The following is a 19133-nucleotide window of genomic DNA, read 5'->3' as shown; positions in this document are numbered from 1 at the left end:
CCGTATACAATCCTCTCTCCATATACTGCGAGGCAAATATGCTGCTGAAAAGGTCAGGAGGTGCTGCCAAGCAGATAAAAAAAGTCTACTTTCAGGGCTGGAAAGATGGACTGAATATCATGACTTTCTTCCAAATAGTACTAAAGAGTAGTCTTGTGTTTCCTGCAGCGCTTGAACCTGTGCTTGTCAGGACCTGTTCCCATTCATGTTCCATTCTACTTTGGTTTCTGTGATGTTTTTGTCATTTGAAGATCAAAAGCTCTGCAGGGTAACTGAGCAAAGGTGATTGTGTAGGATATGCACTATTATGTTCCGGTTTTTTTACCCAGGCCTTTATGTATGATGTTTTTCTAAAAAAAAAAAAAGAAAATAGGGGACATGAAACTTCTTTTGTAAAGAAATTTCTTCACCCATTAACTTCACAACAATTAATTATACTTTTTAATTGATATTAACTGTAACATGGGACCATGACTGATAACCCAGTTCCCTCATTATCTGTAGAGTAGCTTTCTATACTCACAGATGTATCATCTGTGGTAAAGAAAGGATTATTTTTTTTCAGTGCAGTAAGCAGACCTTGCTACATTGGGACCAAGAAAGCAAAAACGAGGGTGTAATCCTTCAAGATAATCATGATTTAATGCATTATTTAACTGTGAATTTTTGCATTGTTTTGATTTACCCTTCAGTGTTGTTTTGGAACTCGCTTCAGATGGTTTATGTTCCTAAGTGATTTCTTTGACATTGGTGGTATGCTATCATAGCTTTATCTATAAATTACATTTCAGTCAGTGTGTTATGCAGTAAAGAAATTGAACTCGTAATGATACTCAGCAATCACTTTGTTGAATTTTGGAGCAGAGGTGGAATTAAGAGTAGCAGACATTAAGATCTGAAGGGTTTTTTTCTATGAATTTTATCAATTAGTAAATCATTGAAACTTAGTTACTTTCCTGAATGACATGTTGTTAAATGTTTTCCAGGTGATCAAGCAGGCTATGATGGAAAGCATTGAATACAGAAAGGAAAATCCGTCTCGCTGCTCTGTGTCACTTAGCAGTGTTGAAGCAAGGAGATTCTTTAACAAGAACAATCTTAACAACAACCACACGTAGAGAATGTGCCATAGGTCTGCTGCTTCAAGAAACTGATTCTATCTTTATAACTGGATTCAGAAAGACATTATGAGAGCAACACTCCTCTCGAGAAAAAGGGCTGTGCTCAACTCCTGAAAACATTTTCTTGTGAATTTTCAATATTATTTTGTATTTCCTTTTTTTTTTTTTAACATTTAAAGCATTTCAGTATATTGATATTCGTATTTTAAAAGCTATGTACGTATGTTGGTATGGCTATAAAGTCACTGAGTTTATTGTCTTTATTTTTTATCTTAGGAAAGTGTAAACACTGGTCTCTCTTAGTAGGACAATTGTCTCATTTTTAATTGATATCAACTGGCATCTCCTGAAATGTGAGATGGAATTAGAAACAACAGAATAAAAGTTTACTAGCAGAGATAATGCAGATGAGTTCCTTACCATGGACCCTGATTCCATTCAGATTGCATCAGTGAGATTTCCTTCAGCTTTACTTTAGTAAGTCAATAATTACTAATACTGTTCAGTGCTGTTCTCTTGAACGTAACTCACTTGACTGCTTGTTATTGCTGTTAAGATTGGTTTCTTGTACTGGAAGAGGTTTTGCTTACCCATAACCTTTGGATGTACTGACCTAGCCAAAACTCCGTCATCAAGCTATGTTTCATGTGTTGCTTTTCTTGACTGAGTGGCAAACAGCAAATGTTTGGTAACAAATGCCTATCAAAAAAAGCGAGATCTGTACAACTTTGAGATTATAAGTAGGGTGTTCAGCTGGTTATTAATCTTAGTAGAGCTTTCATAATGGTTATTTGAAAGGATCTGCTCTTGAATCTTTGAGCCGCATATGTGTTCACAAAAATCAAAGTCTGCTTGACTGACATTTAAGAATACATACATCCATCAAGGACAGGAAAAAAAAAAAGCCAGCTTTTTACATTTCCTTTTTCTCGCTTGTTCCACAAAATCACAGTGCTTGAGGTTTTTTTAGCTGGTAGCACCTGTATGTTAGGTAGTTGTCAGTTCACAAATTTCTACACAAATTGTTTCCAGATAAATTAAAAATGATTTTGCATGTCGTGATTAAAAGCATAACATTTCTGCAAAGGAACAGTGGCAGTGTTTACTAGGGATAAATAAAATATTCCTAGGTAAGAATGTGAAGTAGTTAATCTGCTAAGGGTTGTGTTTTGAAGTCTATTTTTAGTACTTCCAATAATGAAAGACTGCAAGTTAGATACAGGTTATTTGAGTACCATCTGAAAAACTGATGAAAGTCTTCATAGTAAATGTAGTTAAAAAGTAAATATAGAGAAAAATATAGTCACACTTAAAAGACTTCCAGCCTCCTTTGAAATAATGTAATCAGCTTGTATATAATATAGAAAAGAGCAGAAGGAGCTGATGGGGCCACTGGTGGCACATATGGGAGCAAGAAGCAAGAGCTGCACATTTGAGAAGTGCTTGTCTGGCTTCTCTTTGCATCTCTTTAATTTCACGGGATTAACACTCAGCAGGTGTACCTGGCAGTCCCAGCAATTTTTTGTCAGCTGTTCTCTTGTGGAGTTTGGAGAAGGCGACAGGGACTGAACAGTGTGGCTAAAGGTGGACTTACTGTCTCTGAAGGTCAGTGAAGAGCATAAAAAAGATATTTGTAGAGATTTGGACAAAAACCGTCCTCAGCTATGCTATGAGTTGCTTGACCGTCAGCAGATGGAGAAGAAAAGCACACTTTAGGAATTTCACTGCAGTGAAAACAAGGCAAGTAATTGAAGTTGTTTGCAGGAGTGTGGTCAGAGGGCACGAGTGTTTCCTTGCAAGAGTTTTAAGGGAGGTTTTGGTCTCAAGATTTCTGTTGACTCTAACAGACCCCCTTATCAGTCTGAGGGGGCCTTCAGTATCCTAGCAGACACAGAAGCAGTCATCACAAGGAATAACATCACTTTGAGTAAAGACTATTTGAAGCAGGTCTGATCTTGATAGTTTTCTGACAGCACAACTTTTACAGTAACTGCTCATTTATCAAAATTTGTGCTAATTCAGTGACTACTCATTTTATTGTGAATAGCTTAGATATTTTTTAATTGCTAAAATTTCTAAGCCTGTGAGAAGGAAAGTAATTATAATATGTAATAGGTACTGCATCATCCCTCCTTAAATCTGCGTGCGATGCTTGGTGATTAATAACACTTTCTGCATTGATTAATAGGTTTCGTTTCTGTTTGAGTTAATGCATGTTTAAAATCAAGAACAAAAATAAAAGTAACTTTTCTTAGTGCTGCATAATTTAAACATTTTTTCCAATAAATTTTGCAGTACAGGAAGAAACTGGTACCATGATTTTATTGTAATTTTTTCTTTGTATTTTTTTTCCTTCTGCTAACATGAGTGTTTTTATATTTTTTACCTTATAGTATGTACTTTCTCTGTTTTATGGCAGTGTTTTATCATGCGTTATACAGTTTATGTTATTGCAGTGTTATCAGACAAAAAGAAATACTTACTGTACTTGGCGCCTGCTATGTTTACTTTGATCATTTATGTGGTGCTTTCACTTTATTTTTTTGGTGAAGGTTATGGAACACCTCTGTATCTGGAAGCTCTCGGGATAGCTTACATGGAAGACATTCAAGGCTTTGCTTGTTAAGTCTTTCTTTTCAGTTATGTTAAAAACACAACTTCCTCAAGCAGCCCCATGTGTGAAAACAGCATTTCAGTCATTTTCCTACTGTTGTGTTCTGCTACAACATGTTCATTCCTTCTAGCTTGTTCAGATCAAATAGCTGTTGGTTTGTTGCTTCTGTTTGCTAAAAGCTGAGTACCTGCAGGTACTTCACAAACACAAGGACATTGTTTTCTCACTGGGGATTGTGTTGTCTGCCTGCAAGGGTAGTGGTTTCTCTGCCTCTGCTGAACCCAAAGTCATCATAACAAAACCTTGTTCCAACATTTTCAGACATTTGAAGTGTCTTTGACTCCCCAGAAGCTCATTGCCAAATTCATAATTGTCATTTCACAGCAGTCTCAATAAAACCTTTTCTAATTTTATGCCCATAAACTTCAAGTAGAAAAATCCATCATGGTATGATGAGCAGTTTACAGATTGAAACTTATTTCAGGCCAGCTGTACAGCAGACAGATAATACTTCTAGTCTTACCCATCACATTAAAAATTATGTGAAGGGGGAATAGAAGTAAAAAACCGTACAAAACCCTTCCACTTCTGATAAGTGAGGAGAAACCAAGAACATATGCAACTTTTTGCTTAGCCTTCCTTCTAACTATTCTTGGTCTGTTTTAGCCCTGGGATCTTTAAAGGTCATCTCATCCAACTACCCTGCAATGAGCAGGAACTTCCACAGCTCCATCAGGTGCTCAGAATGTGGTCTAGCCTGGCCTTGAAAGTCTCCAGGTATGGGGCTCTCACCACATCTCTGGACAACCTGCATCAGTGTCTTACCACCATCACTGTAAAAGACTTTTCCCTTATATCCAATCTCTCTTCTTTAAGCTTGAAGCCATTTCCCCTTGTCATCACCACAGACTCTGCTAAAGATTCTGTCCACTTCTTTCCTGTAGCTCCCCTTTAGATACTAACAGGCTGCTCTCAGGTCTCCCTGGAGCCTTCTCCAGGCTGAACAGCCCCAGCTATCTTGGCCTGTCCTCATAGTTGAGGTATTCCATCCCTTTTGTGGCCCTTCTCTGGATGCACTCCAGCAGGTCTACATCTCTCCTCTACTGACTCCACACTTGGATGCACTGCTCCAGGTCAGGTCTCACAGTGCCAAGCAGAGGGGCAAGATCACCTCCCTTGCCCTGCTGGCCACACTTCTTTTGATGCAGCCCAGGATATGGTTAGCTTTCTGGACTGTGAGGGTACATTGCTGGCTCATGTTCAGCTACTTTCAAAAGTACCCCCAAGTCCTTTTTGGCAGTCAAAAAGGACTCAGTTCTTTCATCCCTCAACTTGTGCTGACAGTGGGGGTGCCACAACCCATGTGCAAGACCTTGCACTTGGATTTACGGAAGCTCACGAAGTACTCTTTTGCCCACTGGTCAGACTGTTTAGGTCTTTGTGGATGCCATCCTGTCAAGCATGCTGATTGCACCCCACAGATTGGTGTTGTGTGCAAACTTACTGAAGGTGCCTTTGAGTATCGATCCCAGCCCTGACCCCATGGGGGACAGCACTCATCACTGATCTCCATCCAAACATGGAGTCATTGACCACCAGTCTCTGGACTCAATCCTGCAGCCAGTTCCTCATTCATCGAATAGTCCTCCCATAAAATACACCTCTTTCCAATCTGGAGAGAAGGATGTTGTGAGGTACTGTGTCAAAGACCTTACTGCAGTCCAGTTAGGTGATAGCAGCAGCTCTTTTCTTGTCCACTGATGCAGTTACACTATCATAGAAGAGCACTTGGCTGGCTCTCTTGTTTCTCCTCCCTGACTTCCATGTGCCTTACAGTAGCTTCCAGGAGGATCCATTCCATGATCTTCCCTGGCACAGAGGTGAGACTGACATAGAGGCGTCATCCTTTTTACCTTTTTAAAAATGGGTGTAATATTGCTGCCTTTTTCCAGTCACCAGGGATTTCACCTGATTGGCATGACTTCAAATATCATTTAAATATCTTTGTGACTACATCAAACAGTTTCCTCAGGACTCTGGGAGGCACCTCATCAGGACCCATAGACTGGTATGTGGTCATGAGCCTTATCTTGCTCACTGTGAAAGAGATGTGGCTTCCCCAGTCCCCTCCTTCCAAACCAATCCTTCGAGGGAAGTACCTCAGCCTTCTCCTTGTCCATCATAACCAGCTTGCCTGTGTCACTCACTGCGGGGGTATGCCTTCCTGGACTTTCCTTTTCTGGTTGAGGTACCTATGAAAGCCTTTCTTGTTCTTCTTGGCACTCGTATCCGTATGTGTTTGGAGGAGGTTCTTCTCAAATGTATGCATGTTTGAAGGCAGATTCTCTCAAAATCTACTGAGAAGACTGTGGTTATTGGATTGTAGAATGAGGAAAAAGAACTTTTCCCAGGCAGAGAGAATTGGGGTGGTTCATCCTGGAGAAGAGAAGGCTCCAGGGGGACATTTTAGTGGCCTTCCAGTACCTGATGGGAAGCTGGGGAGGGACTTTTTATAAGGACAGGTAGTGACAGGACAAGGGGAAATGGCTTTAAACAGGAAGAGAGTAGATTTAGACTAGATTTCAGGAAGATATTCCTTACTGTGAGGGTGCTGACACACTGGAACAGGTTGCCCAGTGAGGTTGCCCCCTCCCTGGAAGAACTCAAGGCCAGACTGGATGGGGCTGTGAGCAACCTGGTCTAGAGGGAGGTGTCCCTTCCTATAGCACAGAGTTGGAACTAGGTGATCCCTTCCAACACAAACCATTCTGTGGTTCGGTGATTTTGAGGGATGGCACTGGAAACTTTTTTTTTTTTTAATTCTTTTTTTTTTTTAAATTCTTTTTTAGCAACGGAAGTGAATGCTCAGAAAAAAATCCTATTAACCTGGAAAGCATGAGGGTGCAAAGATGTTGACCTCAAGATTGTTTGCATCAGCAAAGGGAAAATGAGTTTTGGCAGGGAACTGGGTCACAGCAAATGCGCTGTTTTGATCCAGCCTATTTTGTCTGCAACTTGAGAAGTGTAAACAGGCTCTGGGATTCTCTAACAGATTGGATCACCCACAGATCTCAGCTTTTGGAAAACCAGGAGGTTTGTTTCTGAGGTTCAACTGTTCTGCACAAACAAATGGATATGATTTTAGCAGCAAGGAGAAACAGGTTGTGCAACCAGACATTTACATACCACATGTATGTCGATACTCCAACCAAAAGCATGTAGACATTTCCTGAAGCTGTAAATTCACCCATTGCTCTTAGTGCTTTTCACTTCACATGCGAGTTAGATTTGTGTATTAATCTGACTCATCCAATTAAGTTGTTATACACGGGCCCTTCTCACGCTAGGTAAAAGATCACCATAGCAAAGAATTCCCCAGGACAACAAAAACACGAGACTGCTTGCATGCAAAGAAAAGGCAGTGAAAAGATACAGTCGGCAGAGTGGCCCATAAAGAATTCTGGCTAAGCAAAAAAATGACAATTTTCAGTGCAACAGGATTGGCAATTTCTTATGTGACTGTTTAATCCCTGAGTGCTGAGCTGCAAATTTGGCTCAAGCAGAAATTAGGGGCAGAAGCCTGCGCCAAAAGACTCCTGCTCCCTCTAGGTCTGGTTAGAAGAGATCTTGGAACAGAAGAGGAGATGGAAATAGCTGCATCAAACTGTTATGCCTTTGTTTTCCTTAGGCTCTTCCAGTTTCTTGGGGAATGGATGCTGACACAACGTTCTGCTTAAAAATCTGCCACCCTGTGTCAGAGCAGTTCTCCTCTAGTGCCGTGTCCTTGAAGCTTGTGGCTGAGCTAGAAACAGAAACACAAGTACTTTAGAATGATTTTTGGCCTTTCTGTTTCTCTCATTCTCAACCAGATGTATATTTAGGTGATTGAGCAGGGAGAAATAGGAGACAATGTTTTTATTCATGATGAAACAATAATTTCTGCCAGTGCAGAACGCAGAAGTTTTGCAGTTTCCTTCTTCCCATTTTCTACTTTATCACTGTACTTGTTCCTAACCTGATGTTTAATGGGACTGTTTGCTGGGACTGCTCCACGGGAACACAAGCACTTGTCCCTGCAGCACAGCAGATCTATAAGCACTTGGGACGATGAGGTAATGTCAGAGGCATGTTCCCCATCACACATTCAAGCATTTGTTTGCCAATTCGTTGTTTAGGGTGTGTTATGGAAAGCATGAGAAGGAATTGAGATGATGACATTAAAAGAAATTGAGGCAAGTATTTTGCCTGGGAACTAGAAACACTGATGCTTTGCAGCTGCTCAGGTTTAATACAAGTGCGTCCTTCTGGTCCAGTTTTGCCAAATCCTGAGGATTTACTGCAGGACGTTTATGTCTTATGGACAAACACTGTTATGACATAAACTAACTGATCACAGAAGCACACCAAGGTTGGAAAAGACCTACAAGATCATCCAGTCCAGTCATCGATGATGCTAGATGCCTGCAGAGATAGATGCAGCCTGCATGGCTAAGATAGTACCTCTGCGCTGGCAGACACAGATGTGAACGTCCAGCTGTTTGGCTACATGCTGCTGTTGGCAACCCCAGGGGAGCAAGAAAAATGTGTCTGAGCCCCATCCAACCCATGGAGCAAGGAGCCAGCAGTGCCTGTGCACCTCATGCTAGCAGGCCTCAAGCAGATTTGAATAACCACTGCACCAGAGACTGTTTTCACTTGTATGCCCATTCTGTGGTTACTTTTTTCAGGTGACAAGGGACTGCCAAATACCACACAGATAATCATTTGGTGGCTGGTGTTTAGAGCACACCTGTGTCAGATATTCCCTTCTCTTCCTTTACTTTGGCACTGGAGCTCAGTGCTCTTTTTCTGAGTGTACTGTGCATAATGCTCTGCATTACTGCTCTTTTTGGAGCCTGAGCCGTGTTTCAAGTGCTAAGTCCAGTAAATGCTGCTCAGCAGAAAGCAGGCAGTGGCTCCAGAATGATGCAGGAGGATGGCACACCAGGGCTGTGCACAGCAAGATACAGAGGCTGCTACTGAGTGTTGGGTGGTCTTGGTTCTCCAAGGGTAAAATTTGTGCTCTTTCTACCTCCCTACTCTTCTAGGCACTTTTGAGACCAGATACAGAAGTGACACCTAGATCGGTGACATTTGTGTAATTAGGAGGATTTGTGAGGTCATCAGAATTTTTGCAATGGACAAAAGTTCCATCCAGGTGTAAAAGAAAAAGTAGATTCGTATCCATAAGTATAAATAACAGAGAAAAAGGTTGTAGGTAAATCACTGAGGGCAAGAGAATTTTTGGAAATCCAATTTCTTCTGAACCTGCTTGTTCCTTTTAAGCCATGTCAGAATAATAGAAATTTTCCCTTTATACTCAGTTGCAGTGAAGCAAGAAGATATTCTAAAAAGGCTTCTACCATCTAGTCAAGAAATACTGTCTCCTAGATGAAGAAAGCAGATGCATATTTGTGCAGATAAACATATACATTTAAAATTTATATTCAACTTACTGAACTGTAGATCAGAAGCAAACAAAGCTCACTTTCATACCTATGGAACACAGCATGTTTCAGCTAAAAACTACATTAAAAATAAAAATGATCATTGCCCCATTGGTGCATTTACACAGGCGTCAGTGATGAGATCAGGGTCTGGCTTTTTGCTTGTGCATCCTTTGATACTGCACAGTAGTGAAAAGAGCAGTAAAACATGATAAAAATTGTGCTTTAGTCTGCATAAAGTGGTAAAACTGAAATGATGTTAAAAACAGGTAAACAGAAACACTGATTTTTCTTATGTCAGTTTCATGCAGGAAAACAGGCAGAAAGCATCTCTGAGTCTGCAACCTCAGCTGCTTCGTACAGCATATGCTGTAACTTAGCTGTTTTCCTTATGAGCAACAGTAACTGCCTGCCTATCCAAATTTTACTCAATTTGAATGTCAACTCGAAAGCACAGTGTTTGGTCTATGGTTTTTCATCTTCACCTGGGTTTTGACGTGTGCATGAGGGCATATAACTTGCCAGAAAACATAGGTCCATGCCTTTAATCAACCAATCAGCACAATTTGGTCATCAGGGAATGCATGTCATCTAAATTTTTGCCAGGCATTGTTTTATTTCCTCAAACAGGAGTTAACACAAAGGAGTGAATGCAAAAGCAAATGAACCAAAGCAAAACAAAATAATACAAAAAAATACAAAAAAATAAAACAGCAATCAACAAGAAGATTAAAACATATTATTTCCTTCCTTTTGTCTTGCAAAAATGTATGATTGCTAAGTAGGGAAAATATGAGAACTATCCACAGAAAGCTGCTAATTTGATCCTTGCTCCTAGAGCTAAAAGGGAATTTGCTGTTTTAGATTTGGTTTTCTCTCAAATCAGAATGAGAATTCAGATTCCAGGAGCTGAAATACTTAATCATTCCCTTTGGTAAAGTTTTAACATTGCACTCAAATGTGAAATTTCAACATTCATGTGTTACAGTATGATGAAAGCCAGCTTTTCCACTATGTTGTGTAATTGATGTAAATGATGTCAGAATGAAAAATTCAACTTCACTAGAATGTCTTTGTATAATTGCCTGTGATGTTGTAAGATGCACTTAGCAAAATGTGTTGACTTAAGGATGCAATTGAATCACCACTTTCTGATGGCAAGCCACAGAAAAATATCCCTTGCTAATAATTTCCATGTTCTCTGTGTGCCAGGACAGTGAGGAAAGCTCTTGTGAAATGCAAAACTTTGTCTCGTAAGGCCACAGGTAATGCCCAAATGATGGCCTGCTAGATAATGTTTAGGGAAAAGAAAGTAGTAGAAATCTAGACTTCAGCTTCCAGCAGGAGGAAACAGTGCTCGAGTGATTTTGCAAGTCCAGCATTGACTCCCTCAGTGTTTGTATCATTACAGTGTCCTCTCCTCACAGCTGTCGGCTGATGATTTCAGCAGAGCAATACCGCTCAGCATGACGAGACCATCCTGGAAGTGACACAGTGAGGACATCTCTGGCAGGTCTGGCCATCCAGAGATGGTGAGCCCTTCCCCAGGCAGGGAATCACAGTCAGAATGAGGTGCTGTCATCTGTTAGCTCAGTAAATGAAGATTTAATTTCTCCCTGATGCACAAACACACTTTTACAGGATATTAATGCTGACTGCCTCCAAGTGATCTGTTCACTGCAGGTATGGAGGACATAACCTGCTGTACCCAAGTGGGCCCTTCTTGTGACACAAGAACAGGCTGTCACAGCCAATCCGTGAAGCTGGGAAAAATTATTCTTGGAATAGAAATGATTTCAGAGTAAAGTATGAACAGCTTTCCATCTTTCTAAGACAGGGCACATCTGCCAATTTGTCTTAAAATCCTTTACAGGAATCTTATCCCCTTAAGTTTTGTGCTTCTTAGCGGTATCACAATAATTATAAGTCCATTATTTGTGTTGCTGATTATTATATGATTATGAGATATTCATGAATGAATTATTGAACAGTGTTTTGGTTTTTATCTTTTTAATTCTGATTGTGCTTAAGGAGAAGATACAATGCCTCCATGAGCTGAGACTCTGAGCTTAGCCATATTCTACCACCTGCAAAACTGCTGGAGATAGTTAGTCTAGCTAGTTATTTATAGTTATTTACCAAGTAATTTACACATCAATCCACTTGCTTCATTAGTTGTCAGTAGCTATAAAAAAAAATTGTCATCCTGTAACTCACGGAAAACTGTGTGTAAAAAAATGAAACAAAAACCCCAAGAAGCTGCTGCCTACAAAGGTTGAAAAATTCAGACTCTTTTGCAGCACTCACAAATCAAGGAGAACTGTGAACTGTTTTTCTTCTCTAGAATGAGTTGGTGTCCATATGAGAGCGTGGCCTTGGCTGTGCTGTTGATAACTGCAGCTTGTGGCACTTGCATGTTTTTTCCCTAGGGACTGTCAGTGCACACGTGTCTGAGGTTTCTGCCGTATCTGTGTGTAGGCTATTGAAGGCTACTTGTATCTTGTGGGGTTTGTGCTCATGTTTTAGGTCTACTAAATTCTTAGGCCACTGTTACGTTATAGTAATTTAGGATAAATTTAAGCCATAAGCAACAAAATAAAGAAAACGTAGGGCATCCATACATCAAGTGAGTCAACTACTATGATCAGTCCCCGATGAGGATTTGATCGTAAAAGTTATGAATGGGGGACAAGCCCATGCAGAATAGGATTTCCTTCACAGACATGCTATTATTTTGCTTGTGTCCTATCACTTTTCTTGCTTTTAGGTCTTTCATCTGTAAAGAACTACCAGATTGCAAATACATTATTATGTATCACTCGTTTTTGAGTGGGCAAAAAAGAAAATGAGGCGGTAGCTGGACTTATTAATTTTTACCCATAGCAATTTTGTATGTTTATACACACACATATATATATATATACATACATGCAAACTCATATAAATATAGCAGATGTTCTTTAGAAAGGATAGATCCAAAACTATTCAAGGGGTGTCACACTGAATATCAGATGGTGGAAAGATCCTCAGATTTTATTGCACTTTGACTTGTGTCCCAGGCAATACTTTTTGGGCATGATCTTACTGCAGCTTGTGACAGCTTCAACTGCAGTCATTGACATGCCATATTTGCATATAAAAAATTCATAGGTTTGCTGGAAAGGAAGGAAGGAAGGAAGGAAGGAAGGAAGGAAGGAAGGAAGGAAGGAAGGAAGGAAGGAAGGAAGGAAGGAAGGAAGGAAGGAAGGAAGGAAGGAAGGAAGGAAGGAAGGAAGGAAGGAAGGAAGGAAGGAAGGAAGGAAGGAAGGAAGGAAGGAAGGAAGGAAGGAAGGAAGGAAGGAAGGAAGGAAGGAAGGAAGGAAGGAAGGGAGGGAGGGAGGGAGGGAGGGAGGGAGGGAGGGAGGGAGGGAAGGAGGGAGGGAGGGAGGGAGGGAGGGAGGGAGGGAGGGAGGGAGGGAGGGAGGGAGGGAGGAAGACAGTTGATGCAGTTAGAGTGTAGATTAGATGATGGTGAGACACTGGCACATGCTGCCCAGAGAGGTGGTGTATGCCTCATCCCTGGAGACATTCAAGGCCAGGTTGGATGGGGCTCTGAGCACCTGGTCGAGCTGTAGGTGTCCCTGTTCATCACACGGCAGTTGGACTAGATGACTTTTAAAGGTCTGTGTACCTGCCTAAATGCCTACAGTATCTGGACATCCACCGAAAGACTAAAGAAAGTAATCCTGGTATATTTTTCCGGTTGCTACCTAGTAACACTTTCAAAATCAAAATTCCTCAGCCAAGCAGGAATGCTAATTTGCCATCAAGTTATTTCCAGGTGTGTATAGCATTGTTTTAAGCCTTCAACCCAGAACCAAACAAACTTTCATTTCCTTCTTAGTTAATATTTACCCTTGCAAACAAGCCAGTTATTATTTCCCAGGGTGTCTTGTAATAGTATCCTGTTTGTATTTTCTTCTTCTGACAATGAATTACAAAATCCTGAGGCTGCAAGACAATAAAATATCTATCAAACTATAGCTCATTTTCATCTGGATTTATGTGTAAGGATAGTCATGCTGGGGTCTGTATTTCTAAGCAAAACAATTTGTATTAATAGCTTGATTTGTTTTGGAATACAATTAATAAGATCATCTAAAGAACATGAAGGTGAACAAGTCCATGGGATCCAAGGAGATTCATCCACAGATTTTGAGGGACCTGGTGAATGAAACTGCCAAGTCACTATCCATCATGTTTGAAAGGTCACAGCAGTCCAGTAAAGTCCCCACTGACTGGAAAAGGGGAAACATATCCCCTATTTTCAAGAAGGGAAAAAATAGAAGCTCCAGAGAAATAGAGGCCAGTCAGTCTCACCTCTGTGTCTAGCAAAATCATGGAGCAGATCCTCCTGAAGGCCCTACCAAGGCATTTGGAAAATAAAGATGAGGTGATTGGTGATAACCAAGATAGCTTCACCAGGGGTAAATCATGCATGAGAAAATTGGTGGCCTTTTATTTTGGAGTTACAGAGTCAGTGGATAAAGAAAGAGCAACTGATGTCATCTACCTGGACTTGTACAAAGCATTTGACACTGTCCTGCATGACATCCTAATTGCCAAATTGGAGAAAAATGGATTTGATGGATGGACCACTCACTGGATAAGGAATTGGCTGGATAGTCATACTCAGTTCTGGTCAATATCTCAGTGTATTGAGTGCTGTTTTTCAAGGATTATTGTTGGGATTGGTGTTATCTAACATCTTTGTAGGCATTCAGTTCTAGAGCCTCCAACACAAGAGAAGGACATGGAGTTGTTGGAGTGAGTCCAGAGGAGGTCCACAAAGATGATCAAAGGGCTGGACCATCTCTCCTATGGGGACAGGCTGAGAGAGCAGAGGCTCTTCAGCATGGAGAAGAGAAGGCTCCAAGGAGACCTTATAGTAGCCTTCCAGTACCTGAAGGGGCCTACAGGAAACCTGGGATGGGACTTTTTTTAAGAGCATGTAGTGACAGGATGAGGGGAAGTGGTTTCAATCTGGAAGAGGATAGACTTATACTAGATATTAGTAAGAAATTATTTATTATGTACTTGGTGACACTGGAACATGGGCAGAAACTGGAACACAGGAAATTCCATATTAACACAAGGAAGAACTTCTTCACTGTCTGAGTGACAGAGCACTGCAACAGGCTGCCCAGGGAGGCTGTGGAGTCTCCTTCTATGGAGATATTTGGGACTGATCTGGATGCTTTCCTGCATAACCAACTGTAGGGAGTCTGCAGGGAGGCTGGACTCAATGACCTCTGGAGGTCCCATCCAAACCCTACCATTCTGTGATCCTGTGGTTAGCAAAGAAGACACCATGCTCCTGTAAGTGTTGTTCATCATTTTTGTTGAGGATGGAACAAGAGATCAGTGGGGTTAGACCCATAGTGAATTTGGGGCCATTCTCTATGTCTCATGAGACAAGAGTTGCTGCTGTGTCACTGATTAGAGCCCCAGGTCTTTCCCCTCTTTTGTGTTGCACTGGGGGACACTGGTGCTATTCCAACAGCTACTCAAGCCATATGTAGCCCCACTTGAAGTAGTTCATCACTGTGGAAATAAAAATCTACCCAGAGGTCCAACTTCTTCATTCTCTTTCCTTCGTAAGCTCTGCTAGATCCTGCGTTTGCAGCAGTGTGTCCATTTTGCTCCTTTTCCTCTTAAACAAAATAATTCAGTCATAATATGTAGCTCCAAAATCCGTCCCTTTGACCTTTCCACAAATGTTCTGCTCTCTACTGTATGTTGTCTTCTAAATCACCATAATAGGAAAAACAAGGCAGACCCTGAAATACAGATGGGGGTGGCTTTGTGGGGTGAAACACCATCAGTCAAGCCTCTCTAAAGACTCTTTATCTTGGTAGGTGAAGCATTTAAATTCAAACGTCACTTTTGCAAGCACTTTGAAGAAATTTGTTTCTCTGCTGCATTGCTCGGCACTCACAATACATGGTGTAAATAAGTACAGAACATGCACTATGTTGTATGAGAGGCTAATTTTTCTGTGCTTGAAATCTCATAGTGAAGATGGAAAGTGCTCTTCTGAAGTAATTTATGCTTAGGAGAAAAATGTAGAAGGCATAAAAAACAGTAGAGTTTTCCATTCTTACTTACTTGCTTACCAGTAAGAAGATCAAGCAAATTACAAAAGCAGCTTGAGGTGACTTTAGACATTAGCCAAAAAGTATGCTATAAAGAATGGAATAATATAAAAGCTGTAACTGTATTAATATATGCATTGAAGACTCTCTTTTTTAAGCTAAATAATTCAACTGCATTTTTCAGCTTCATGGGAAGAATGAATATATTCTTCAGCTTGCAGAGTTTCTAGTTAAATCAGCACCTTGCTGGCAAAGCAGCTACTTATATCTGTGTTGGTTTTTACCATAGTCACAAGAAGATTACCTGCCATGCTAATGGCTTTTGAGTCTCTTGCCGTCCTGCTGTTAAGTAGAGAGCAAAAGAAGGGAAAAAGAAAAAAAATGCATTTCAGGCAAAGAAAAGGACTATGCTGGGTGTTATAAAGAAACTATAGGCATTGTATGAATTATCTGAAGAGCAAGGAGACAGTGAAGCAGTATTTAGCTTCGCTGTTGTTGTCTTACTATTATACCATGAAAATAGCTTAATTAAAGCTCTAGTAGCACTCCATATGGAACACAGCTTTAAAGCAGGTGTATATAGTGTGAAGCCTCCAGGGCTCTTTTTCTTTCTTCAAGAGAAATAGATCTTCAAGAGAAGATGATCCACTGGGCTCTGTGCAGGATGAAATTTTGGAGATTAGCTCAGAAGCATGTTTGAATACAGGGAACCCTCCATTTGCTCTTTTATTTCAGCATGAGATGGCGATCGGGAAGACTGCTATGAATTATGACAAAAAAAGCTTAATAAAGTTATAAAAAATTGCTTCAGCAATTGCTCCTTTCCCTTGATAAAATCATGGGATGGGTTTACAGGATGTTTTCTGTGCTGTTAATTGGGGTTAATCTTGTTGCGTCCTTCATCTGTGCTCTAAAAGCTTTGATACAAGCAGCTGTGGAAGAATCAGAGCTGTGAAAAAGGAAACACATCATCATGGTGTGTGTTTGAAGGTTTCTGCAACGGCCTGTGAGCCCCTGGTGGCATGTGGAGCAAATGCAAAGCAGATGGAGGTGTCTTTCCCATGGGGCCCCATGATGGCATTTGGATGAAAATCACATTTGTTAGTTCCTTACTGTGGAGTGTTTGAGTGACTTTCGTGGCATTATATGAGGCACTGTGAATGAAGGAATTCTCCACAGTTGCAGCTATGTGGAAGGTGGAAGCTATGCCATGCAGTTATTTTAGTTTTATAAGAACCCTGCATCCAAGCTGTCACAGGATCTGAGCCATTGAGCTTCTCATCAAATATTTTCACTTCCACATTCTAAAAAGAAACACTTTCCTTACTAATTAAGGGACCTGCGCCTTTAGACTGTTTTCCTCTGTTGAAGGGCACAGCAGCAGGAGTTGCAGCACTGTCAGTGCTAATTAGGTAAACAACAGTTTTGCAGCCTTGAAAGAGCAACAGAAATGGAAGGAGTTAACTGTTACTACTTTTTACAGCAGAGATTTGTGCTGCAGAGCTCTAGAAATGACTTGTTGACTGCCTCTGTTTGCAAGTTTTACGATGCCACCCAGGATTAACTGATTTTGCCATTAAAGGAAGATAAAACGATAAAAATAGAAAGCAGTCCATAAATTGCAGTAACAAGGGGTGCCAACATTGCATTTTGTTACAAATGGGACTTTGACATTTTAATGTTCCTCTTTATTTGCAGTTTGGCTCTAGCTGTGGGGGACAATATTAATTGCCAGGAGGTAGAGAGAGAACACCTTAACTAATATGTCCATGGGACAGTGGGTTGGTTTGGATAAGCATGTAGATATGCCTTTACATCAGATTTTCTTAACCAGGTATCAACGACACATCAAAAGAACCAAGAGAAACCTCAAAATGCCTGGAGCAAGATTTACATATTTTTGAAGGGTAGGTTGGAAGGTACAGGCAAAAAATAAATAAATAAAATAAAATAAAATAAAATTGGATTAGGCAGTACTCACCAGAGAAATTCTAGTTTAAAGGCTTCCCATCCCCATACAGTCATCACTTTCCTCAGAGGTAGGTCTGAGCACCCGTCACATCTAAGAATGGGCCAGGATGTCACAGCAGCAGACCACCTTTAGGTACATAATTTGCAGTGAATGAACAGCCCTTGAGAGCAGCCCTGCAGAGAAGGACCTGGGGGTCCTGAGGGATGAAAAGCTTAACATGAGCCAGCAGTGTGCTCTTGCAGCTCAAAAAGGAAATGGTATCCTGGGCTCCAACAGCAGAGGGGTGGCCAGCAGGGACAGGGAGGTGATTTGTCCCCCTCCACTCTGCTCTTGTGAGGCCCCATCTGCAGTACTGTGCCCAGATCTGGAGCCCCCAGTACAAGAAAGACAGGGAACTGTTGGAGAGGGTCCAGAGGAGCCACAAAGGTAATCAGGGGGCTGCAGCACCTCTGCTATGGAGACGGGCTGAAGGAGCTGGGCTTGTTCAGCGTGGGGAAAAGAAGGCTGCAGACTGACCTCATTGCAGCATTTTCAGTACCTAAAGGGAGCCTGAAAACAGGAGGGGAATCAACTCTTTGAAAGGTTAGATAACTGCAGGACAAGGGGAAATGGTTTTAAGTTGAGGGAGGGAAGATTTAGGTTGGATGTAAGGGGGAAGTTCTTTACAGAGAGAGAGGTGAGGTGCTGGAACAGCTGCCCAGAGAGGTTGTGGATGCCCCGTCCATCCCTGGAGGCGTTCAAGGCCAAGTTGGACGGGACCCTGGGCAGCCTGGGCTGGTATGAAATGTGGAGGTTGGTGGCCCTGCATGTGGCAGGGGGGTTGGAGATTGATCATCCTTGAAGTCCCTTCCAACCCTGGCCATTCTATGATTCTGTGATTCTGTGATTCAGTGACAGCCATGATTTTTGGGGTATTTCTCTTTCAGAATGCACTTAGCAGAACTCAGCTCAGTGTATGCCCAGAAAATGCAGCCATTAAGAAGTCAGAAATCAGTATGTCTAACTATTGATCATTTATTCTCATTATTACCTGAATTAAGTAGTACAGCAGCACCAACACAGTAAGATCAAAACACTGGGGAATAAAGTGAAAAAATTTGCTTTTTTTCATCTTATTTTTTTTTCTTTAAGAAATGAAAAGGAGTGCTCTGTGTCCCTGTCCCCTCTGCAAACATGCACAGGAGTTATTTCAAGTTCTCAGAGAGAAGACCTCTATAACCATCTTATTCATTTTGTTACAGCCATATTTATTCCATGTCCCAAAGTAAGAAGTAAAATTGCTGAGAACGGATTATGTTTGGTGTTGAACATTGAGGCGTGGATTGGAGACTGGTTTTCATCAACACAGACATGTTTGAAGGGAACACTATCCACCTTGATGAATTTAATTTTTTTAATCAATGAATATATACTGTCATATTCTTGAACAGTACATGGAGTTTATATAATTATAAAATATTTACGAGGAACAAATATCAGGATACGTTCAACATTGTCATCTAGAGAACCACTCCTGTTTCCTCTCCTATTAGGGGACATGGCATTGCTTGTTTTCCATACAGTATTTTAAGGATGCTGTATGGGAACTGCTGAATCACAGCCTGAACCTCTGATTGATCACCTGAGGCAAGCAATGAGTCAGCCCTGGAAGCACAGGTGAAGGCAATTCACCCACGCTGCTGGAAGGGGTGGAGCCTGGCTCCTCTCCTAGACCCCATTTAAGAGCTGACTGCCGGGGGGGGAGAATCTTTTTTTTTCTCTCTTAGAATTTTATAGCAAGCCTAGGACAAGGGTAAGCACTCTATC

The 19133-nt window shown here is 41.1% G+C and overlaps 1 protein-coding gene across 7 annotated transcripts in view; it reads left to right on the top strand.

The window, feature by feature from the left end:
• The window catches only part of PLA2G4A (phospholipase A2 group IVA), a 107310-nt gene extending 103935 nt beyond the window's left edge, over window positions 1-3375 (top strand). For all 7 annotated transcript variants that reach the window (XM_052665678.1, XM_052665677.1, XM_052665682.1 and 4 more), the window contains one exon: window positions 987-3375. In XM_052665678.1, the coding sequence (XP_052521638.1) occupies window positions 987-1118 (132 nt within the window). In that variant the 3' untranslated portion in view covers window positions 1119-3375. The remainder of the gene's footprint in view (window positions 1-986) is intronic.
• The last annotated feature ends 15758 nt before the right edge of the window (window positions 3376-19133 follow it).

This window comes from Tympanuchus pallidicinctus, unplaced genomic scaffold (assembly GCF_026119805.1).
Source record: "Tympanuchus pallidicinctus isolate F22 unplaced genomic scaffold, pur_lepc_1.0 scaffold7, whole genome shotgun sequence".
Classification (NCBI taxonomy): Eukaryota; Metazoa; Chordata; class Aves; order Galliformes; family Phasianidae; genus Tympanuchus; species Tympanuchus pallidicinctus.
The sequence above is the reverse complement of the archived record's forward strand: the minus strand, read 5'-3'. Positions and strand labels throughout refer to the sequence as shown.